Source organism: Adiantum capillus-veneris, chromosome 2 (assembly GCF_014529385.1).
Source record: "Adiantum capillus-veneris isolate H3 chromosome 2, ASM1452938v2, whole genome shotgun sequence".
Taxonomy (NCBI): Eukaryota; Viridiplantae; Streptophyta; class Polypodiopsida; order Polypodiales; family Pteridaceae; genus Adiantum; species Adiantum capillus-veneris.
This window is the reverse complement of record NC_140932.1, coordinates 155,268,410-155,293,892: the sequence shown is the minus strand read 5'-3', so window position 1 is coordinate 155,293,892 and position 25,483 is coordinate 155,268,410. Positions and strand designations below refer to the sequence as shown.

The following is a 25,483-nucleotide window of genomic DNA, read 5'->3' as shown; positions in this document are numbered from 1 at the left end:
TGGACACTCCAAGTCAAGAATCAACCGCGACAGCACCAAATAACCACTTCAAAACAATTCACAGATCACAATAGATTTGCACTGGCCCGGCGGAGTTCCGTGCCTAGAGATATTGGCCCCAAAGACTGGCGCCCCTTTCGGTATTTCTTTTTGTATTAATCAATCATCAAAGTACAAGAGAGCGGTTAGGGTTTCACTCTCAGACTTTGCGTCCAGATGCTCTGAGAAGTGAGGCCCTCACCACTAATTTAAAGGTTACAAGGGATGCCCAAAAGCAGAGCCCCAAAAGCTTTAAAAATCAAAAGCATCAATTCTCTCTCTCTCTTAGAGAGTCTTTTCTCTTTTTTTAATAAAAAAAAAGCAAAAGCAAAATTCGCGTCGCTCATTGTTTTGCAAAAAAAAAAAATATTTTTTTTTAAATAAAATAATCCGCCTCCGCGTTTTCCGGAATTTAGGGTTTTTGGCAAAAATTAGGGTTTGCAGGAATTTTAGGGTTTCTGGCAGAATTTAGGGTTTTTGCTGTCCGCCACGTCATCACTTTGTGACATCATGCCAAACCCCATGTATGGTAGTATCGGCATGCAGCAAGGTTTCCACTGCAACCGGGGCCAGTTTGGGGTGCCACAGGGTCATTTTGGCATGGCTGGTTTTTCTGGACAGCAGCCAGATATCGCACCTCTAACGCAAAATGTGAATGGCCAACACGTGCCGATCATGCCTACTACAGTGCCCATGTTGCAGACCATTCCGTATGACAATTTGGGGGCACTAGAGAAGCCGAAGGCTTACAAAGAAGGTGGTGCAGCGGTAAAGTTCAGTACCTTCAGTGGTTTCGAGGACAAGACAAAGGCACTCACTTTCCTCCAGCAGTTTGATACAGCTGATGCGGGAGGGAATTTTACAGAGGCCTTGAAGGTCAGGAAAGCTTCCACTTTCTTAAAGGACAATGCGCTTACATGGTGGACGACATTGTTAATGCAAGGACAGACACCCGCCACTTGGGTTTACTTCAAGCAAATGTTTGCATCTGCTTGGTTGTCAAATGAATTTGAAGCCGACGTCCTGACAGATTGGCACCAGCTTACTTCAGCTTCGTGCAAGAGCTTGCTGGAGTACAATAGGAGGTTTTGTAAAGCATTACTCTCAATGACCTCCTACAGATTTGTGCCATTGACAGAGCAAATAGAGAAGTACTGTTGTGGGCTGCCTAAAGGGCTTCACGATTACTGTACAAAGAACAGAGTGGCTACTCTTACTCAGCTTATGGAAGTTGCGAACACTGGCCTCGCCTTGTTGAAAGGAGAGGACAATGGATTTCCGAGCAGTGACAAAGGAGGGCAGCAAAAGAAAAATTCAGCGAAGAAGCCCTTTGTGAAAACGGCTCCTGATGCGTCACAGGGGTCAGAAAAGGCCACCAAAGACAAGGATTCAGCTGGGACTTCTGGAGCGCAGGCAAAGAAACAGAAAAGGAAGCCTTTTGTGCGCAAGTCGCTTGAGGAAAAGAAGGTCCTAATGGCTGAGAACAAATGCTTTATATGCGAGCAGCCTGGTCACTTTTCTATCAATTGTCCACAAAGGAAAAGGCCAGCTGACTCAGAGGATAAAGAAGATCAGAAAAGCAAGAAGCCAAAACCCACGGTAGGTTTAGTGCCAGACATGGTGGGTGATAGGCCCAACACAGATGCCAGTGAGTTATGCAGGGCATGGGGTAAAGTTAGGGATCAGACGACATTCATCTTCTTTGATCCAGGTGCCAAAGCCAACTTTATCTCACCAGAGTTAGCTATGAAGCTGGGCATTAGAGCTGAAGAGATGGGGTACACAGCAGAGGCAGGGTTGGCATGTCCTGGCCACTCAGAGTGTGTTACTCCCATCATTGGAAAACTGCGTGTGCATATTCAGTCGTATGTGGACACTGAAGAGTTTTACATCATGCCGCTGGAAGGTTGTGACGCCTTGTTGGGGATCCCGTGGATGTTCCGAGTGCATGGAGTCTTGGATGCCTACAACAAAAAGATCACTATACAGCATAGGGGCGAAACTCACATCTTGGATGTTAAGCTTAAAGGAGAGCCAGTCCCTATTGTATCTGCTTCCGCTATCACTTTTGTAATAAAGAATCATCTTTCTGTGTACTTGATTTTTGCACGTGATGTCTCAGATAGTGATCAGTCAAATTTATCTGTGTTAGATAAAGAAAGGTCAGCATTTTTGCAAAAGTTTAGTGACTGTTTTTCTGATTCATTATCGTCGCAATTGCCGCCAGAGAGACCTGAGGACCATCGGATAGATTTGGTGCCAGGGTGTAGCCCACCAAATAGACCTCCCTACAGGGTTAGTGCGGCGCAGCAGAAAGAGATTATGGGCCAGGTTGAGGAGTTATTAGAGAAGAGGCTGATTCAGCCTAGTTCTTCACCCTTTTGCTCCCCAGTGCTCCTAGTGCAGAAGAAGGATGGCTCATGGCGCATGTGTATTGATTACCGTGCGTTGAATAAGAATACCATCAAGAATAGGTTTCCTATTCCTCGCATTGATGATATTCTCGATCGTTTAGAGGGTGCTGCAATTTTCAGCAGGATAGACCTTAAGAGTGGGTACTATCAGATTCGTGTAAGGCCAGAGGATGTGCACAAGACTGCGTTTAGAACGACATTTGGTCTTTATGAGTTTCTAGTGATGCCGTTTGGGCTAACAAATGCTCCTGCCACCTTCGACAGAATGATAGACCGGATTTTTCGCTCGCATCAACAGTTTGTTGGAACGTTCTTCGATGACATGATAGTGTATTCGAAGAATGAAGAGGAGCATAGGCGTCACTTGACCATTGTGTTCGAAGAGCTGCGCAGTCACAGGTTACTTGTCAATCCTAAGAAAAGGAAATTCTTCCTCGAAGAGATCCACTTTCTGGGCCACATAGTCTCAAAGGATGGTGTTAGAATGGATCCCGCAAAGGTCGAAGCTATCAAGACATGGCCAAACTTGAAGACTGTGCACGATGTCAGAAGCTTCTTGGGATTGTGTTCCTACTATAGAAGGTTTATCAGAAATTTTGCAGAGATAGCATCGCCTCTTCACGCATTGCAAAAGAAAGAGGTCACTTTCAGATGGACCCAAAAAGAGATTTCAGCTTTTAGTCTCTTAAAGGGAAAAGTTGACTTCAGATCCAGTTATTGTTTTGCCAGATCTCAGGAAGTCATTTGTGGTCTAGTGTGACGCGTGTGGCAGTAGCATCGGAGCAGTGCTAATGCAAGATGGACGGGTAGTAGCTTATGAAAGCCGAATTTTGCAAGGGCCAGAGAGGACCATGCAAGTCTATGAGAAAGAGCTCTTGGCCGTGATTCATGCGCTTTCTAACTGGAAGCACTACCTCTTAGGTGCTGATTTTGTTGTCCAAACAGATCATCAGACCTTGCAATACTTCTTGACACAGTCAAAGTTATCCGAAAAGCATATGCGATGGGCAAACATTCTTTCCATGTTCCACTTCCAGATTATGCATGTGGAAGGCAAGAAGAATGTTGTGGCTGATGCGTTATCAAGAAAGCCACAAATTTCAGCTGTGTCAATTCCTTATCATCATGAGCTAGATGACATGAAGGAACAATATACTGCTGATGAAGATTTTGCAAGGATCTTTGAACAGTTACAAGAGGGGCAACATCACGAGCACTACCTCCTCAGAGATGGTTTTATGATGATGCATGGCAGACTTTGTGTCACTAGGCCACTGCGCCATAAGGTCATGGAAGAGAGTCATGTCCCACCGTATGCAGGGCATCGTGGCATTGATGCAACAGTTAAAGCGGTAGAGATGTTCTTCTATTGGCCTCCCTTGAGGAGAGATGTGGATGCCTTTGTGCGAGCATGCATAGTTTGCCAAAAGATCAAGTTCGACAGGGAAAAGGCACCAGGGTTGTTACAACCACTGCCGATTCCGGATAAGCCATGGGAAAGCAGTGCTATGGACTTTATCTTTGATCTTCCAAGGACGCCAACAGGGAATGATGGTATATGGACCATTATCTGCAGGTTCAGCAAGCAGGCCCATTTTATCCCTGTCAGGAAGAAGATAAAATCTGATCATATGGCACGCTTGTTCATGTACAATGTGTTTAAGTACCATGGTATGCCACAATCGATTATCAGTGATCGTGATCCTCGCATGACCAGTTTGTTCTTGCCTTTTGTCTTCTTTATCCTCTGAGTCAGCTGGTCTTTTCCTTTGTGGACAATTGATAGAAAAGTGACCAGGCTGCTCGCATATAAAGCATTTGTTCTCAGTCATTAGGACCTCTTTTCCTCGAGCGACTTGCGCACAAAAGGCTTCCTTTTCTGTTTCTTTGGCTGCGCTCCAGAAGTCCCGGCTGAATCCTTGTCTTTGGTGGCCTTTTCTGACCCCTGTGACGCATCAGGAGCCGTTTTCACAAAGGGCTTCTTCGCTGAATTTTCTGCCCTCCTTTGTCGTTGCTTGGAAATCCACTGTCCTCTCCTTTCAACAAGGCAAGACCAGTGTTCGCAACTTCCATAAGCTGAGTGAGGGTAGCCACTCTGTCCTTTGTACAGTAATCGCGAAGCCCTTTAGGCAACCCACAACAGTACTTCTCTATTTGCTCTGTCAATGGCACAAATCTGTAGGAGGTCATTGAGAGTAACGCTTTACAAAACCTCCTATTGTACTCCAGCAAGCTCTTGCACGAAGTTGAAGTAAGCTGGTGCCAATCTGTCATGACGTCGGCTTCAAATTCATTTGACAGCCAAGCAGATGCAAACATTTGCTTGAAGTAAACCCAAGTGGCGGGTGCGTGTCCTTGCATTAACAATGTCGTCCACCATGTGAGCGCATTGTCCTTTAAGAAAGTGGTAGCTTTCCAGACTTTCGACGCCTCTGTAAAATTCCCTCCTACATATGCTGTATCAAACTGCTGGAAGAAGGTAAGAGCCTTTGTCTTATCCTCGAAACCACTGAAGGTACTGAACTTTACAGCTACACCACCTTCTTTGTAAGCCTTCGGCTTCTCTAGTGCCCCCAAGTTGTCATAAGGGATGGTCTGCAACATGGGCACTGTAGTAGGGATGATCGGCACATCTTGGCCATTGGCATTTTGCGTCAGAGGTGCGATATCTAGCTGCTGTCCAGAAAAACCAGTCATGCTAAAATGACCCTGTGGCACCCCAACTGGCCCTGGTTGCAATGAAACCTTGCTGCATGCCGATACTACCATACATGGGGTTTGGCATGATGCCTTGCATACCCCCGAACACTGTTCCTGGCATGTACAGCTGACTACAGGCGCATAACCAGCCATACTTCGGAACACAGATCCACCCCCGAAATACCTAGGATGTACTGTGGGTGGTGGAAAAACTGGGTACATAGCCTCGTATCCCGTTCCTTGTCCATTTAAGATAGCATGTTGGCTCTGAAAGGAGGTGGGCTGAACTGGCATAACCTGTGGTATAGGCGTTCTAGCCACCTGTTCAAGGACGGGAGGAACCTGTTTTGGAGCCCCTGACTCCGCAACATGCGAGTGTTCCCTATCCTTCTGAGCCGCATGAAGTACCTGGGCTTGAGCCTCAACAAGCTCCGTACGCGGTGTAGGTTGCCTATTTTGCTGTTGCACTGGTGGCGCTTGCAAGAACTCCATAAACCTTCGATTCTGTACCAGTTGCGAAAAGACATTCACCGCGGCAACTAACTGAGTCTTGAACGCATCATCCTCTAGTTGCCCAGTCATAAAGCCCTGTACTACTGGAGGGACATTCACATTGACAGGAGGTACAGACTGACATGGCCGTGAGCTCTAGCCAATCTCGAAAACCATAGGGATCTCCTGCCTGTCCTTTGAAGAGGAACCCTCTTCCATAATGCCCTTCCCCTTGTCGGCCATAGTGTAATCCCACGTTCCTGCACTCCGTGTCTTTACCCAAAACAACCAAGGCTCACTCTTTAAGGAAAAAGTGATTGATGTCCCGCAACGGAACCTTGAAATTGGCCCGTGGGGCAGTAGGCGTTCGCTTTCACCCGAAATTCTTTACTTTAGACACACACAGAATACTTTGCAAAGGTAACCTGTAACGGGGATTAACACCTAAGTACACACATGGCTCTGAAGCTAGAATGCTCCGAGCAGACGTCGACAACCTGTAGGCCCCAAAATTGGCGCCCCTTTCGGTATTTCTTTATTCTTTAACAGAGGGAATAAAACTTGTGATCTCCTACGAGCTGCCCCGCACAATCTAGGCTAAGAAACACCTGTTCTGGCCCGATTTCGGCAGCATAACTGTACTAGGACGCTTCACAGTTAGTATCCCCACGCAATAGATGACTTTCCTGATGCATATGGACACTTTGCAAAACCTGGCGAGAATCTGCAGCACACTGAATTCTCTGTTTTCTGCCCTGAAAATGCGCCAGATCACCTGTACAGCGGCCCCCTCGCGTCCCCGAACCTCCTGGGGGTATTAGGGTCCGTTTAGGGCCGAAACCCTAAACCTCAATAATACACAGCAGGCTGTATTTCCCTGTTTTGGGCTCCGTTTCGCGTGCCGGTCGCATCTGTAGCAAGACCTCGAGCTCCCGCACCTGTAGGGCTACTTGCCCTTTGAATCGGACGAGATTTCTCACGTGAAACCTCTCCGAATTCACCTGTACCTGCGGGGGATTAGCCGCTAGCTAATCCAGTAGCTGTGCAAGAGGCTCTTGCCTCGGCAATCGCGCATGAACCCACATAACTGTACATTAGTCAAATGAAAAGCCCACTAGAGGGGCATAACATACTGCTCATAGGGGGGAGAGAGAGAGCAGTGCGTAGCGTGCAGGGCATCACTCCTGGCACCGCACTGTACATAAGGGGAAAAGGAAGCACTCCATAGCTCTTAACCTGTGACAAAAATGCAAAAGTAGGCCTCTCCCAGCAAAATTCAGCGCCCATTTTTTTGCATGAGGCAAGTTCATGAAAAATTGCACTTGGCGCATTTACAAGCATTTGCCCGTTTCAGGTTTGCCACCTAAAAATCTCCCGACTGGTCGCCCATTTGACTTTGCGGCAGAGTTGTAAAGTGTTCCCCTAGTCATACCGGGAGTAATGACGCGAACACATTTTGCGGCCCAAAATAGCAGTTCCCTAAATTTTAGGAAATGATTCCGTTGGGCTCCCACTGGTCATCTGACCATCTATCTGCATTGGGACCGCATCCAAAAGTGCAATGTGTCCCAACTGTCGGATACTTTCCGTTGGTAGTCACACCTTGACTTTAGGCCTTTATTGAGTTCACTCCCTAGTATCCACCAACTTGCTAAGTGCGACGGGGGGACCTATATGATCTTGCTCGGAGCGTAGACATCCTCTTACTATAGGAATTCTAGTGTCGACCCACTTCCCATATGCGGGTGAAACTACCGTTCACATTGGCCATACAATGTCCAACCGTTTGCTACTTCAAGAAGAGGGTCTCAAAAATAAAACAATACCCATTAGAAAGAAACCAACAACTAAAGTTAGTAGTTGCCACGTCCTCGTGACATATCTAACAGCTGCCACGTCCCCGTGACACAGCGTTCTTGGGGAACCAAGGGATTCCTCGGAGGACGTCACACCCTTCCAAAGGCATGATGTAAAAGTCATTGTGCCCTAAATACCCCCGACAATGCAAACGTAGTTTGCCAATGACAGCTGTAATGGCAACATCTGTCTCGGCCTGTGGCCCCATTTCCTTGGGCGTAATTCCAAATGGAGCAGCCAATTGGGTTGAAGTTGGCCTTGGCTTCTCCATCAAAGAAGTTAAGGGGCTTCTTGGTCTCGCACTTTGCCCCATGTTGTGCAAAGGTTGGTGTTTTCGTTCATTTGATCAAGGTTGGCGGTCCCCACAAAATCTGGTACCAGTCATGATTTTGTCTTTCCTTTTCTTCCGTACTCGGATGTTGCACTATAATCCTCTGGCTTATCATCTGGTGGTCCTCTGGTTCATCTTCTTTTCAAGAGTTCTGTCCAGCTCTTTCTGTGAGCACATGTTCTGCTTGTCTGCATTGGTTTGTCTTTTCAGCTTTCCTCCTAACATGAGAGGAGAATCAATGGCATCACGCCATCTCAAGTAAATCTCATTAGTTGGGTAATTCTTCAAGTATTTTGCAAATTTTTTGTCTTTAGAGTACCTAATCAATCTATTCACACATATGCCAACCTTTAGTTTACGTTTGTATTCCATTTTGGCAAACGTTTCTACCAAGAATTTGTCTAAATCTTTATTCTTTTCTTCAGTTCTCGTGCTGGATTTCGATTTTTCTCTACCTACCCATCGCGAAGTGTTATCTCTGTCAGATTCTCCATGAGAACCCATGTGTAATCTGGACTTCTTTATGGCTTATGCCTTGTAAGACAGAGCGATGAAGTCGGGAGCGCGCCCGATGCGCGATGTACCAAGGGTGGGAGTGGCTTATAGTTTCGAGGTCGGCCCATGAAGATTCTTTCGCAAAACGTGCGTGTGCTGCAAAAAGGATCGGATCCTGAGTCGAAGAAGAATCTTTCTGAGCTCTGATACCATTGTAACAAGCTTGGACACTCCAAGCGAGAAATCAATAGCATAACACGAACAAAAACTTCATAATCACTGAACTTTAATAGAGAGAGAGGGAGAGTCGACACGGCCCATCGTAGTTCCGTACCCAAAGGTATTGGCCCCAAAGTTTGGCGCCCCTTTCGGTATTCCTTTATCATTAATCATTGCAAAGTACAACTCCCGAAGGACCTCTGCTCTCAGATTTTGTGTCCAAATGCTCTGCAGAGTGAGGCCCTAGGGGCTCTTACAAACTTACAAGGGATGCCAAAAGCAATCAGTTCAAAAGCTTCAAAACTCAAAAGCTTTAGGCCGAAAAGCTGCTAGTGTGAATTGCGGAAATCCGTACAGTCTGTCACATGGCACAACCAACGTGAAATGTGGGAATTCGTACTATCCGCCAAGTACCACAACCAACGCGAAATCCGGGACTTCCGTACAACTGTGCCACGTAAGCATTACTTGCGCAAGTTAAATTTCCTTTGTCCCTTTGGCCCTACGGACGGGGTACCATAACTTATAACTTATAGTCTGTCATTTTTACTGTAATTTGTCCACATTGTCATGCCATGTCATCACTTTGTGACTGCTAATCCGGTTCTTGTACAACAGGCTCTTGCCCTGGCAAACGCGCATAAAACGCCCAAGACTGTACATGGTCATCTGAGGAGCCCAACTAGAGGGGCATTACCATATGTGCAAAGGGGAGAGAGATGCACGAGAGCAAATCATTGCGCTACATGAGACAAGGGAGAAGGCAAGCTTTCCATTAAAGCTGTGATCACCTCCACCCACTACTCACACACACTGTGGAGCACTTATGCGAAAAGCAGCCTCAAGCCTCAATTTTGGGCCCCTTCTCTTGGGATGAGAGACCCTGGAGTGTGAGTTGACCTGCAGATTACTCTCCTATTGCCATGTGTCCAATTTTCTCCTTTTGGTTTAGTTTCTAGTACCCACCAACTTATTAAGTCTTGCCGAGGGGCCTAAATGACTTTAACTGAGCCTAGCCACTTCTTTACTAGTCTGATTCTAGTGTCGATCAGCCCAATCATCTCATAGTTGCCTGGCCTTGACTCCTGCGGGTGAAACTCCCGGCCAATGGCCGTTTTACACTGGCCCATGCAATGTCCGGGCATTTGTGATTTCAACAAGAGGTCCCAAAAATCAAATAAAAATCAAGGGAAAGAAACCAACAAAAATATATAGTGGTTGTCACAGTCTCGTGACAGTTCATTAGAAATTTCCAACGATTTAGAATGATGTTTTGGTGGATAGGGGGGATAGAGCAGCAACCAACAGGTCCCGGGGCACAAGAAAAAGATCAGAAGGGTAAGCTAGGTCCATTGATAATTTGGTCAAGAGCCGGTTCTTCAGGCTCTTGATGCAAAGTGGATGGTTGAGGAGAACTTCGTTCATTCTCTTCAATTCTGAGTTGTACCTTTAGGCTTTTTTTTAAGCAGGCCACATAGAGATCTAGGGGCATGAAGAGTGCTGGACTAGGTGAGATGAGTAGATTGAATGTTTTCACCTTGGTATTTAGTGTGAACGCAATGTTTGATTTATGGAATGCATGCTCTATGAATGTACTTTGTTGTGAGAATGGTCATGGGCATGGTTTGCTTGAAATGTGAGAAAGGATATGAATGTGACAATGACAAGATTTAGTGGATCAAGACATTCGAGAAAAGATTAGCACGATTTGGATGTGATTGCTAAATATCTTACAACGAGATTCATGATTTGTATCTAGGACCCTCGACGGAATTGTGAATTTCAGTGATAGTTGTCTTTGTGCAAGTGCTGCATGAGTGCAGTCTAGTGCATGGGTACATAGAATCATTGTCTACTGAGCTAGTTTTTTTCCTATGTCTGTTTTGCATTTTTCAAGAGGGGTTATGTCACAAATTAGTGACATGGCGTGAAGATAAAAGAGGGTTAGGATTAAAAACCTAACCCCTGACAATCTAATGAAGTATGGCCGAGGGGCCTCAAACCCTAAAATTTAAAGGGGAATCTGTTGTTGATGTGGCAACTGTACGGTAGGCTCGAATTTCACAGCCTATTCGCAAAGCACGAAACTTGTTGACGTGGCAGCACAAATTTAGGGGTAGCTTGGGTGCCAGTTTTGGCCATGCTTTTGGGGATCAGTGCTTTTGGATCAGAATCTCTTGGGGCCCTGTTTTTGGGCATCCCTTGTACTAAGGACCCTTGGGGCCACTCTTTGGGAGCATCTGGATCCTCAGGAGTTGTACCCATAGTTACATGGGACGGCGGGTCGGGGTCGGGAACGGGGACGGGATGGCAAAAGTCAGGAAACGGGGATAGGGGTCGGGACGGCAAAAAAAAAAAGAGTTTTTTTTGGGCATTTTTTGACCTATACACATGCCACACACATAGAGCATCACTTTGACCACAAATTTACACTAAATAGACCAAAGAACATGAGTCATATAGACGCAAATGTGCTAATAAAACATCGAGAAATGAGGACCCAAAGGGTGGCTTTTATAGCCATTGGGGTGCTTCGAAGTTCAAACATATGGCTATCGGAGAGAAACTAGCCTCTAGAAATGATCAGGTTTTCAAATTTTAAAAAAAGTCCCCTCCCATCCCCTGCCGTCCCCGGGACGTTTTGCCTGCGTTTCCACTTGGCAGCTCTTTTTCCGTCCATCCCACCCGTCCCCGTCTCGGAAATGGGCGTCCCCCGTCCTTAGGGTCCGTCCCCTCCGTCCCCTGTGACTATGGTTGTACCCTTGTGATCGGAAGTCACTGTGACAAGCTTGGACACCCAAGTGAGAAATGAATAGCCACACATGAAAAGAATTTGCAACAATTGAACTTGGAGAGAGAGAGAGAGAGAGAGGAGAGTCAACATGAAGTGGCGTAGTTCTGCTTCTAGATGCATTGGCCCCAAACACTAGCGTCCCTTTCGGTCTTTCTTTCTTTATTAATGCTTCATAAAGTACAATGCCCAAGGGTCCTCTCCGCAGTGTTGCCAAGCTGATCTGCTAGAGGTGAGGCCCTGGCTCTGCTAATAAACAGTACATGGGGCCCCTAAACTGAGTGTCCCTCCGATGCTTTTTACTGTGCAAAAGCTAGGCGCTTAAAAACTCCCTGATCTGATCATACGGGCTGCCACGTGGCAGTCCATAATTTACGGCGCGTTGTACGGAAAACTGTCGACAACGTTGTTTTACGCAAATTTTTGCCCTCGGTTTAATTTTGTGTTTGGTCCAAGCTTCTAATGGCCCTTGTCCACTCAGTGGAGCCATGCCATCACACTTGTGACATTGCTGCTGTGTGTCATTGGAGATCAGAGGTTATGCACGTGTTGCTGCTGTTTTCAGCCATATCTGTCCATCTTCCGCTGCCACTTCTCACTATTATTTTGGTCATGTCAAATAATTGATAATACTTTTATCATTCCTTACTTATTTGTAGGGATATGCAAGAAAACTATTAAAGTGAAACGAATAGACGGAGAAAATCTCTCGGCTACACGGACGCCTGCAGACACGCGTCGGACGAACCATCCGACCATAGCCACCATCCGGAAGCACCTCGGTGCTAGGGCTATTGTCTGAGGATGTAGGCGTGCACCTGTAAGACTGACCGTCCCATACCACCCGGGCGTCACCTGAACAAGTACTCAATCAATGAATAAGTACAAATGCTCTTTGCCCTCAGAGTTCTGTCTTAAAGTTATGTGTAGGTACTCTTTCCTCAAGACATGGGCAAAATCTTCAGTCCTTTTCAATGTGACTATGGACATATCACATGGCACTACGCACTTCCCCAGTGGTTCATTTTGCATTCCTCATACATGCGACCTTGATGTACACATAGCACTCACATTGTATTCCTCATCTTATTGACGTGGGACGAGGACTACGATGTGCAGAGGAGGCTTCCAGACGAACAGTGGTATGAGTATAAAAATCAAGGTGGGATAGCCTGCCCGGATGGGCTTACGAGATGCTCAATAAGATAGAGGAGGAGATGAAGGGGATGGGAGCCGCGTTCACACGACCCCAAAGGAAGAGAATGAGCTACCAAAGGAGCCTCCTCATGTTAAGAAGGGCCCGTGATTCTCAACATCAAGGAGGCTCTCTTCCTTCTTAACCAAGCCTCTTGCTTCTGTCATTAGTGTGGCCTTAGACCTTTGAAGCCTTTCATCAAATCCAGTGGTGCTGCAACCGTAATCACCAATGTGAACCTTGGAAGCCTTAAAGACACACAAAAGTCAGTGCTCTGAAGCAGTGTGGCACCATTAATGCAGGAGCTGAAAAGGTCAGACATGAATTAAGGGGGGGAGCAAAGGCAGAACAGCAGCACACTCTCTGGTTGCTGCTACATTGGTCGAGGGGTTTATTATATAATAACAGAAGCTGTCTTACTCGACCACAGATTGAGGGTTTTTTTGCTTGGGTAATAGTGTTGAGCTATGAAGTAAATGTTGACCTTTACCAATATTGTGCAGGGTGAGAGTGGGAAAATGTCTGCAAGTGATCCTAATTCAGCAATCTATGTCACTGATTCGTTAAAAGACATCAAGAACAAGGTGAAGATTTGTGCTGTTTATTGCACGGTTGAATGGCTTGGTTGGATGGCCCCTATTCCTAAAATATTACTGATGTATTTTAAATTCATAATGATTTGTGGGAAATGAAAGATAAACAAGTATGCGTTTTCTGGGGGAGGAGCTACGATTGAAGAACATAGGAAGAATGGTGCCAATCTTGAGGTATAAACACATGCTTATCCCTTTCTCTTTTTTTGTAATTAAAATTTTTGAAAGCATCTTTTGCATAACGTATGCTGATTGCCTATGTAAATTATGCCAATGCTATTTTGTCTGTTTGCCATAAGGCAGTTGTTGTCTTATTTGTGTTTCAGTGCATTCAAGTTGGTTATCTGACACTCTGATCCATTGAGTTATACCTGCCCACGGGGCTAGCTGACTGCCTTTTCAGCTTTAGAAAGATGGTTTGCATTATTTTATCTTACTTGTGACTGAATAACTTAGCGAAGGTTTTTGAATGTCAGTTGAACCGTTAAAAGGACTAGGGTAAACCTTCTAATCAGCGTGTTTACTACTTCTGTCTGACATCCTCTCTAGTCACTAAACTCGGGGGTCATGTGAAAAACAACAGGTTTGCAACCAACAAAGAAACCTTTCTGGAAGGTCATACTGATACAAAGCTCAGAATTATCTGAACTCACAATTACCATTTTGTGATTGCTTTTAGTTTGACATCCTGGTTAATCAATTCACTTAGATGTGGTTGTGAAATAGCACAGGCTTTACAACACGCTAACAACCTCGGTATCAGAGCGAGCACGACATCAAAAATGATCTGGGGAAATGTTTTTATCTAGAAATTTAGTTTCTTTCTTGCGTTCCGAAACGATAAAATTTATTTTCTTTCTTTCATCCATGGTGGTAAAATTTCCAGGTGGTATTATTGTATGCTGTGAAAGGAACTCAAGTTTTGATTTCAAATGTTACTGTTTCATGACGACATTATGCGGAAGAGTGATGCATCTTAGAGTTGCAGTTATTGTCTCCACATTTTTATATTTGTGCGCGGAGGAGGATAACCATAGAAAGTAATCTGGGATGCTTGTATGGGTAGGGGTTATCCTTTAGAAAGCATTTCAACTTGTGAGTGCTATGCCTGCAGGAGAATACTTATGGGAAGGTCTCCTCTATAAAGCTCAAACTGACTTCAGTTCTCTGCAACTGCTCTAAGCTAGTGAGCATGTATGTGCAGTTTGAGCTACTTAGGAGTGCCTGCCCATTCTCATACACTATGCGAGGGTTGAATGTCCCCTATGGTGCATACGCAAGTACTGTTCACATGAAAGCTGCGTTTGCTTGTTTCTGTATACAAGCATTAATGCCACCTTACAAGAAGTCATCAAACTTTGGGTTTCCCTTCAAGATTGCATGGGTCTCTCTTCTCTTGCATAATCATGTCTTACATCTTCTGTTCAAGTCTGCCATTTCTCTGACAGTCTTCATCGTTTTTACTCTCGTCTTATGTTTGGACACGTTAAACATTATTTGATCTAAGTTTCAAAAAGTAGCGTGATTGTTATCTATTAAGCACTCTTGGAGCCTTCAGAAGCAAACAAAAGAATCACTGTTACAAGTTTTTGTGGGATCAAAGAAGCCAACAAAACGGCCTTGAGATTTCAAAGCGTTCTTCTTGATGCAATGTGGTGATTTGTACAACAAAGGTATTCCGTTTCCATGTTGTGAAAGGTGAAGCAAAGTTTTGGATGGTGAAGCGAGGGAAGACTGGTGGCAACTGGAAGCAATGTTTTCGACACATTTGCTTTCCTTGAGAGGTATGTATGGCGGTACAGAATCAAAGGCTGGGAGCTCACATGAAGATTATATGGAAGTTATACAAGTTAGAATGCAGCGGTCGGCTTTGGGCATTCTAGCACAAGTGATGATGAAATTGAACGGCTAGCTGGCAACTCTTGTGTACATGATGGTGATTGCTGCATATAAATGAAGGATGCTGTCGATGTGGATGTCGAGTCTCAGGTTTTTTAGGATGCCTACGATCACCACGAGTGATTGAACAAGAGGATGCTATTTCAAGGATGGAAGCAGGTATCACAGATCTGGTCCATGAAGAACAACCTTAGATCTCTTTTACAGGATCTATAGGATCTGTGGGAGTGCAATGACCAAGTGGCACAACCTGACTAGGATGAAATGTGAGTAGAAGGGGACTTGATTATGCAGCATAGTGGCTCCTATGTGGTAGGAGAGGAGTGTGGTGTGGGATTTTTTCCATTGGATGGCAGAGGACATCGCACTGGTTTCCTGGATACAAGTGCAAAGGATTTGATTGTGGCAAGGATATGACCGGATTACTAAAGATACGTTTAGGTCTATATACTCCAAGTGAAGACAGATGTTCTGTGGTGGTATAGCAAGTACTATGTATGCAGGGGTTTGGCTTCTTTTGGAATCCATGCAGGCCTCTGATAATGTCTGATTAGCCCTTTACGAGTTTTTAGTGTTCTTTTGGACACGTGAGCTTGTGAGAAGCTTTGTATAGGTGATGAGGCTTTTATGGAGTGCTTGGCCTGTGGGCGATTACTATGTCGATACAGGTCTATTGATCCAGCTTGGAATACATGGAGAGTTACACGTGTTTGCTTGGAAGCCCTGTGGCGCGGATAGTGTGTCGTGCTCTCTACAGTGGGTGCTCCTTAGTGCAATGTGCATGACATCTCACTCAAAACAGAAGGAAAACAAAGGAAACAATAGATAACAGCTGATCAACACATAGACACAATAGCAGACCAGAACATAAGGACTCGACTATCTCAAAGAACCGATACAGACTGGCGTGGCAGCACACTGAGCTCTAGCCTAGAACTCTCAGGTACAATGGGGGTGTCGAGGCTCAGATGTGCAGGGATGATGCAGACGTGCTGTGTGTATGGACTGCTACTCTAGACGACGATGTTCAACCATATATAAAGAAGATGATAATCGTGACCCCATAGCTACTACTCACATGTACAATCATAAAGAGCCACCAACGGCTCATAAATGTCAACAATCTAAGTCTATCCCAAAGTGGTGGTGACCTGGCCACGATGTCCACTAGACCACCGTCCATATCCCTGCCACGTGTCATTGCCCTGCCTATAGAGTCCATCTAGTGTGAACCAGACCAGACCAACTGTACAAACTGTGTGTCCTGTGAAAGTGACACTGTAGCCTGCTACAGGTTGCCCGCCACAAGACCGCTAACCGTCTCGGTGAGAGAAACAACTGAAACTGCTAAAAGATCGTAAGAATGCAAAATAAACCACTATTGCACTCCACTGTCCTAGTGAAAAAACTGCCTTGTATCACCCAAGCGAAAGTTAGTCACCACACCACGCGAAGCATCAGTCTTTGAAGGTGGAGCCACCAATCAATGGTGGGACCCTGCTGTATGTGGGCTCTCTGAAACCGGCCTGTTCAATCCAAAAAGGGTAGTAGACTTTACTTCAAACCTTGATTTAGCTTTCACCCATTTAATTTGTCGTCCACTTTACCTGTACTTTCAAGACACAACAAAGGGGAGAGGGATACATGTTGCTAGATTGCACCTGTATGAGTAGACCGACACCAGATTGGCCCCTAACTTAGGCGCCCCTTTCGGTATTTCTTTATTGTTCAAAAGAGGGAATAAACGCTGTGGATCCCTACAGGCTGCCCCGCACACACTTGGCTGAATTTCAACTGTTCCGGCCCGATTTCGGCAGCATAACTGTACTAGGACCCTTCACAGTCAGTATTCCCACGCCTTGACTGACTTTCCCGACGCATACGGGCACTTTGCAAAACCTGGCGAGAATCTGCAGCACGCTGAATTCTCTGTTTTCAGCCCCGAAAATGCGCTAGATCACCTGTACAGCGGTCCCCTCGCGTCCCCGAACCTCCTAGGGGTATTAGGGTCCGTTTAGGGTCAAAACCCTAAACCTGCAAAAATACACAGCAGGCTGTAATTTACTGTTTCGGGCTCCGTTTCGCGTGCTGGTCGCATCCGTAGCAAGTCCTCGAGCTCCCGCACCTGTAGGGCTACTTGCCCTTTGAATCGGACGAGATTTCGAGCGTGAAACGTCTCCGAATCACCTGTACCTGCGGGGGATTAGCCGCTAGCTAATCCAGTACCTGTGCAAGAGGCTCTTGCCTCGGCAATCGCGCATGAACCCACACAACTGTACATTGGTCAAATGAAGAGCCCACTAGTGGGGCATAACATACTGCCAAAGGGGAGAGAGAGGGCAGTGCGTAGCGTGCAGGGCATCACTCCTGGCACCGCACTGTGCATAAGAGGGAAAGCAAGCACTCCATAGCTCTTAACCTGTGACAAAATCTGAAAATGAGCCTCTCCCAGCTTAAAATTCAGCGCCACTTCTTGTTGCATGAGGAAAGTGCACCAAAAGGTGCCACTTGGCACATTTACAAGCATTTTCCCGTTTCGGGGTTGCTGCCTAAAAATCTCCCAACCGGTTGCCCAGTGGACTTCAGGGCAGAGTAAGAAAATGTTCTCCTTGTCATTCCGGAGGTAATGACGCAAACACATTTTTAGGTCCCAAAATAGCAATTCCCTAAATTTTAGGAGATGCTGCCATTGTATCTTTCTAGGTCATCCGACCCTCTTTGTACACTGCAGCCACACCCAGAACTGAAATGTAGCCTCTGTAACAAAGGATTCCAGTATGGCTAGTCAATGACCCCACTTGGCTAATCATAGTCCTTGTCCAACTTTAGTGCTCTCTTGCCCTCAGGCCTGGACTCCCTCTGGACAGTTCCACATTAGCTATGCAATGCAGGGCAGTTAGATTTCCCGAGGGGTGTTTCCAAAAAGTGAAAGTAAATAGATATTAAGAAAGAAATCAACAAATAGGATAGATAGTGGTCACACGCTGGTGACATACCCCCCTCTTGAAAACTCAAACGTCCTCGTTTGCATCTATGTCGTACATGCTCACGGTCAACACTGATGTATTCAACACCTGTCGACACATATACCACACATACTTGCTCATTGTCAACCATGGTGTATTCAACACCTTGTCAACTCATGTATTGTCTGCGTGTGAACCCTGTCCCAAAGACATAGTGGTAGCTTCGCACTCTGCCATTGCTCTGAGTCACTAACTTTCCAATGACAAAATGGTAGCGACACATTTTGCCACTGTCTTATAGTACACGTTGGATCCCATAACACTTTCAAGCATACCCAAACTGACAGTTTAAGAATGCAGGTACACATGTATTCTTTAATAAAAGCAATTACTGTATCCTTGACAAACTGACAAGAAATACTCACTTCTATAGCACGAACCAAACTTTTGGACATTCCATAAGAGCAATCGCCAAACTGACAATCTGTACAGCTCTAACATTCATGTAAGAGGTATTTGATTTGAGCTCACTTTAAATACCATGTACATCATTTGTTTCAGAAGCCATTGTCACACTGCAATCCATGTAGCTTTGAAACTCAAGGGGTCAAGGTAGGTTGCAAATCGAAGGCTTCAAGGTAAAGTGATAACACAGTTGGTGACTCTGCAAGTTCACCTTCTTCCATCCACTTAGCATCCATTGGTGGATAGTTTCTGAACTTTACCAAGTAACGCCTAGCAACCTTGCCTTTCACTTTCCTTTCTTTGTGTGCCAAAATCTGTTCCGGGACCAAGATCTCGTCAAAACCCTAAACCTGCAAAAATACACAGCAGGCTGTAATTTACTGTTTTGGGCTCCGTTTTGCGTGCCGGTCGCATCCGTAGCAAGTCCTCAAGCTCCCGCACCTGTAGGGCTACTTACCCTTTGAATCGGACGAGATTTTGAGCGTGAAACCTCTCCGAATCACTTGTACCTGCGGGGGATTAGCTGCCAGCTAATCCAGTACCTGTGCAAGAGGCTCTTGCCTCGGCAATCGTGCATGAACCCACACAACTATACATTGGTCAAATGAAGAGCCCACTAGTGGGGCATAACATACTGCCAAAGGGGAGAGAGAGGGCAGTGCGTAGCGTGCAAGGCTCACTCCTGGCACGGCATTGTGCATAAGAGTGAAAGCAACCACTCCATAACTCTTAACCTGTGACAAAACTGAAAATGAGCCTCTCCCAGCTTAAAATTCAGCGCCACTTCTTGTTGCATGAGGAAAGTGCACCAAAAGGTGCCACTTGGCACATTTACAAGCATTTTCCCGATTCGGGGTTGCCGCCTAAAAATCTCCCAACCGGTTGCCCAGTTGACTTCACGGCAGAGTAAGAAAATGTTCTTGTCATTCCGGAGGAAATGACGCACACATTTTTAGGTCCCAAAATAACAGTTCCCTAAATTTTAGGAGATGCTGCCATTGTATCTTTCTAGGTCATCCGACCCTCTTTGTACACTGCAGCCACACCCTGAACTGAGATGTAGCCTCTGTAACAAAGGATTCCAGTATGGCTAGTGAATGACCCCACTTGGCTAACCATAGTCCTTGTCCAACTTTAGTGCTCTCTTGCCCTCAGGCTTGGACTCTCTCTGGACAGTTTCACACTAGCTATGCAATGCAGGGCAATTAGATTTCCCCGAGGGGTGTTTCCAAAAAGGGCGGTAGACTTTACTTCAAACCTTGATTTAGCTTTCACCCATTTAATTTGTCGTCCACTTTATCTGTACTTTCAAGACACAACAAAGGGGAGAGGGATACAGGCTGCCAGATTGCACTTGTATGAGTAGACCGACACCAGATTGGCCCCTAACTTAGGCGCCCCTTTCGGTATTTATTTATTGTTCAAAAGAGGGAATAAACGCTGTGGATCCCTACAAGCTGCCCCGCACACACTTGGCTGAATTTCAACTGGTCCGGCCTGATTTCGGCAGCATAACTGAACTAGGACCCTTCACAGTCAGTATTCCCACGCATTGATTGACTTTCCCGACGCATACGGGCATTTTGCAAAACCTGGCGAGAATCTGCAGCACGCTGAATTCTCTGTTTTCAGCCCCGAAATGCGCTAGATCACCTGTACAGTGGTCCCCTCGCGTCCCCGAACCTCCTGGGGGTATTAGGGTCCGTTTAGGGCCAAAACCCTAAACCTGCAAAAATACACAGCAGGCTGTAATTTACTGTTTCGGGCTCCATTTCGCGTGCCGGTCGCATCCGTAGCAAGTCCTCGAGCTCCCGCACCTGTAGGGCTACTTGCCCTTTGAATCGGACGAGATTTCGAGCGTGAAACCTCTCCGAATCACCTGTACCTGCGGGGGATTAGCCGCTAGCTAATCCAGTACCTGTGCAAGAGGCTCTTGCCTCGACAATCGCGCATGAACCCACACAACGGTACATTGGTCAAATAAAGAGCCCACTAGTGGGGCATAACATACTGCCAAAGGGGGGAGAGAGGGCAGTGCGTAGTGTGCAGGGCATCACTCCTGGCACCGCACTGTGCATAAGAGGGAAAGTAAGCACTCCGTAGCTCTTAACCTGTGCCTCTCCCAGCTTAAAATTCAGCGCCACTTCTTGTTGCATGAGGAAAGTGCACCAGAAGGTGCCACTTGGCACATTTACAAGCATTTTCCCGTTTCGGGGTTGCCGCCTAAGAATCTCCCAACCGGTTGCCCAGTTGACTTCACGGCAGAGTAAGAAAATGTTCTCCTTGTCATTCCGGAGGTAATGACGCAAACACATTTTCAGGTCCCAAAATACCAGTTCCCTAAATTTTAGGAGATGCTGCCATTGTATCTTTCTAGGTCATCCGACTCTCTTTGTACACTGCAGCCACACCCAGAACTGAACTATAGCCTCTGTAACAAAGGATTCCAGTCTCTTCCAGAAAAAATTCACTTTTCTTTGCATTGATGAGCAACCTATGACTGCGTAGCTCTTCGAACACAATGGCCAAGTGATGCCTATGCTCCTCTTCATTCTTTGAGTAGACTATCATGTCATCAAAGAATGTACCAACAAACTGCTGGTGTGGACGGAAAATTCTGTCCATCATCGTATTGAACGTAGCAGGAGAATTTGTGAGACCAAAGGGCATCACTAAAAATTCGTAAAGGCCAAACGTTGTTCTAAAATCAGTTTTGTGCACATCCTCTGATCTAATGCAGATGTGATGGTACCCACTCTTTAGATCTATCCTGCTAAACATAGCTGCTCCTTCTAATTTGTCCATAATATCATCAATTCTAGGTATAGGGAACCTATTCTTGATGGTATTCTTGTTCAGTGCACGGTAGTCGATGCACATACACCATGAGCCATCCTTCTTCTGCACCAACAACACTGGAGAACAGAATGGAGATGAACTGGGCTGAATCAGCCCCTTTTCTAACAGCTCCTGTACTTGGCCCATTATCTCTTTCTGCTGAGCCGCACTAACCCTGTACGGAGGCTTATTTGGTGGGGTACTGCCTGGCACCAAATCTATCGCATGGTCCTCGGGTCTCTCTAGCGGTAATTGAGACGGTAATGAATCGGAAAAGCAGTCACTATGCTGTTGTAAAAAGTTTGAATTTTCTTTATCTAGCATAGATAAATTTGATTCATCACAATCTGACACTTCACGTGCAAAAACCAAGTACGCAAGAAGATGCTTTTTCATTACAGAAGTAATAGCAGAAGCTGATACAGTGGGAATAGACTCCCCTTTAAGCTTTACATCCAGAATGTGAGTCTTTCCCCTGCTCTGTACAGTGATCTTTTTGTTTTAGGCATCCATGATTCCTTGTACACGAAACAACCAAGGAATACCTAACAACACATCACATCCGTCGAGTGGAATGATGTAAAATTCTTCAGCATCTACATTGAACTGGATATGTAGACGCAACTTTCCAATGATGGGTGTCACAGCCTCTGTATGGCCAGGACATGCCAAACCTGCCTCTGTTGTATAGCCCATCTCTTCAGGTCTGATTCCCAACTTTGAAGCCAATTCTGGGGAAATGAAGTTGGCTTTGGCACCTGGATCAAAGAAGATTAGCAGTGTTTGATCCCTGACCTTTCCCCATGCTCTGCAAAGCTCACTTGCATCTGAATTTGGCTTGTCGCCCACCATATCTGGCACTAGACCAGCCATGGGCTTCTTTCCTTTCCTGTCCTCCTTGTCTTCAGAATCAGCTGGCCTTTTCTTTGTAGGACAGTTGTAAGCAATGTGGCCAGGCTGCTCACAGATGAAGCATTTGTTCTCTGACCTCAGGACCTTCTTTTGCTCTTCCGACTTGCGAGGAAAACGTCTTTTCCATTTCTTTGCTGGTCCCTTTTCTGATTCAGCTGTAGCTTTATCCTTCCCTGCGTTGGCTGACTCCTGAGTCCCTTTAGGAGCCTCATTGGGAACGTGCTTCTTGGCTGAATTTTTCTTGCCTGATCCTGCTTTGACGCCAGTGTTAAATTCACAATCTTCTCCCTTAAGCAAACCATTGCCAGTGTTTGCTACCTCGATGAGCTGCGTCAAAGTAGTGACTTTTGTCTTCGTACAGTACTTTCTCAATCCCTTAGGAAGGCCACAACAGTATTTTTCAATCTGTTCTGTCAATGGCACAAACCTATAGGAAGTTACTGGAAGTAGAGCTTTCCAAAACTTCCGATTGTAATCATCCAGATTTCTGCAAGTGGCAGCATTAAGCTGGTGCCATTCTGTCATGATATCTGCTTCAAAGTCATCAGATAACCATGTTGCTACAAAAATCTGCTTGAAGTAAATCCATGTGGACGGAGCTTGCCCTTGAAGCAATAAAGTTGTCCACCATTGTCCCACATTCCCTGTCAAGAAAGTGGTTGCCTTGCGGACCTTTGAAGCCTCTGTAAAGTTTCCCCCTGCATAGGCCTTGTCAAACTGCTGGAGGAATGAGAGAGCCTTCTTCCTGTCATCAAACCCTGTAAAGGTTGTGAAAGACACACCTTTGCCACCTTCTTTGTACGGAGTTGGCCTCTCTAGCGGCGTTAAATTGTCATATGGAAGTGACTGAAACATGGGAACACTGTTAGGGTTCATTTGTGTTCCCTGACCGCAATTAAGTTGACCTGGAAACGCCATATTTGGCTGCTGATTTGTAATTCCAGCCATACCAAAATTTGCCTGTGGCATCCTAAATTGGCCCTAAGTGCTCTGAAACTTTGGTAGCATGCGCGTGACACCATACATGGGGTTAGGCATCATCGTTTGAGCACGCCCGAACACTGTTCCTGGCGTGTAAAACTGATTTCCAGGTGCATGACCAGCCATGCTCTGGAATACTGATCCACCTCCAAAATAGCCAGGGTGTATTGAAGGTGGTGGGAAGACCTGTTGCATAGCCTGTAGGTTGCTTCCCTACCCATTAGAACCAGCTATAGGCTGCTGAAAGGTGGCGGGCTGAACTGGTACAGCTTGAAAGACTGGCATCTCAGCCACCTGTTCTTGCACCTTAGGCAGAGGTTGTGGAGACTGCATGTTCTCCGTCAAGTGTACAGGTGTTTCCATTGACTGTACAGTATGAATCACCTGTGCTGGAGCCTTAACAGGCTTTTGAATATGATCCAGTGACCCAACTTGCTGAGACGGAATAGGAGGTTGCAGAAAGGCTAAAAACCTCGGATTCTGCATTACTTGTGTGAACATAGCCACAACAGTAGCCAACTGGGTCCTGAATATATCATCATCCGTCTGTGGTGGTCTTGAGGACTCACCCACTTCATGTGTCTGTTGACCCTGTGAAGAGGAAACATCTTCGGTCACATCATCTGGTCTGTCAGCCATAATTACAATTCCCTGTGTCTGGTCTATGATCCCCCGTGTCTTCAAGCCCAATCTGACCAAGACTCACTTCTATGGGAAAAAGTGATTTAATCCCGTCGATGGAACCATGAAACCGGCCTGTTCAATCCAAAAAGGGCGGTAGACTTTACTTCAAACCTTGATTTAGCTTTCACCCATTTAATTTGTCGTCCACTTTACCTGTACTTTCAAGAGACAACAAAGGGGAGAGGGATACAGGCTGCTAGATTGCACCTGTATGAGTAGACCGACACCAGATTGGCCCCTAACTTAGGCGCCCCTTTCGGTATTTCTTTGTTGTTCAAAAGAGGGAATAAACGCTGTGGATCCCTACAAGCTGCCCCGCACATACTTGGCTGAATTTCAACTGTTCTGGCCCGATTTCGGCAGCATAATTGTACTAGGACCCTTCACAGTCAGTATTCCCACACATTAACTGACTTTCCCGACGCATACGGGCACTTTGCAAAACCTGGCGAGAATCTGCACGCTGAATTCTCTGTTTTCAGCCTCGAAAATGTGCCAGATCACCTGTACAACAGTCCCCTCGCGTCCCCGAACCTCCTAGGGGTATTAGGGTTCGTTTAGGGCCAAAACCCTAAACCTGCAAAAATACACAGCAGGCTGTAATTTACTGTTTCGGGCTCCGTTTCGCGTGCCGATCGCATCCGTAGCAAGTCCTCGAGCTCCCGCACCATTAGGGCTACTTGCCCTATGAATCGGACGAGATTTCGAGCGTGAAACCTCTCCGAATCACCTGTACCTGCGGGGGATTAGCCGCTAGCTAATCTAGTACCTGTGCAAGAGGCTCTTGCCTCGGCAATCGCGCATGAACCCACACAACTATACATTGGTCAAATGAAGAGCCCACTAGTGGGGCATAACATACTACCAAAGGGGAGAGAGAGGGCAGTGCGTAGCGTGCAGGGCATCACTCCTGGCACCGCACTGTGCATAAGAGGGAAAGCAAGCACTCCATAGCTCTTAACCTGTGACAAAATCTGAAAATGAGCCTCTCCCAGCTTAAAATTCAGCGCCACTTCTTGTTGCATGAGGAAAGTGCACCAAAAGGTGCCACTTGGCACATTTACAAGCATTTTCCCGTTTCGGGGTTGCTGCCTAAAAATCTCCCAACCGGTTGCCCAGTGGACTTCAGGGCAGAGTAAGAAAATGTTCTCCTTGTCATTCCGGAGGTAATGACGCAAACACATTTTTAGGTCCCAAAATAGCAATTCCCTAAATTTTAGGAGATGCTGCCATTGTATCTTTCTAGGTCATCCGACCCTCTTTGTACACTGCAGCCACACCCAGAACTGAAATGTAGCCTCTGTAACAAAGGATTCCAGTATGGCTAGTCAATGACCCCACTTGGCTAACCATAGTCCTTGTCCAACTTTAGTGCTCTCTTGCCCTGAGGCCTGGACTCCCTCTGGACAGTTCCACACTAGCTATGCAATGCAGGGCAGTTAGATTTCCCGAGGGGTGTTTCCAAAAAGTGAAAGTAAATAGATATTAAGAAAGAAATCAACAAAAAGGATAGATAGTAGTCACACGTTGGTGATACTCTCCTATCCGTAACTGGGCCGCCCAGGAAGGGGCCAGCCATCTGCTGCTGGGCAAAGGGTAGCACCTGTCCTGT

General features: G+C 46.0%; 1 protein-coding gene across 1 annotated transcript in view; it reads left to right on the top strand.

The window, feature by feature from the left end:
- LOC147463901 (Nucleotidylyl transferase superfamily protein) overlaps positions 1–25,483 on the top strand; it is a 102,963-nt gene that overhangs the window by 65,253 nt on the left and 12,227 nt on the right. Inside the window, exons 8-9 of the mRNA XM_086491829.1 lie at positions 13,037–13,117; positions 13,229–13,300. Coding sequence (XP_086347955.1) covers positions 13,037–13,117; positions 13,229–13,300 — 153 coding nt within the window. The remainder of the gene's footprint in view (positions 1–13,036; positions 13,118–13,228; positions 13,301–25,483) is intronic.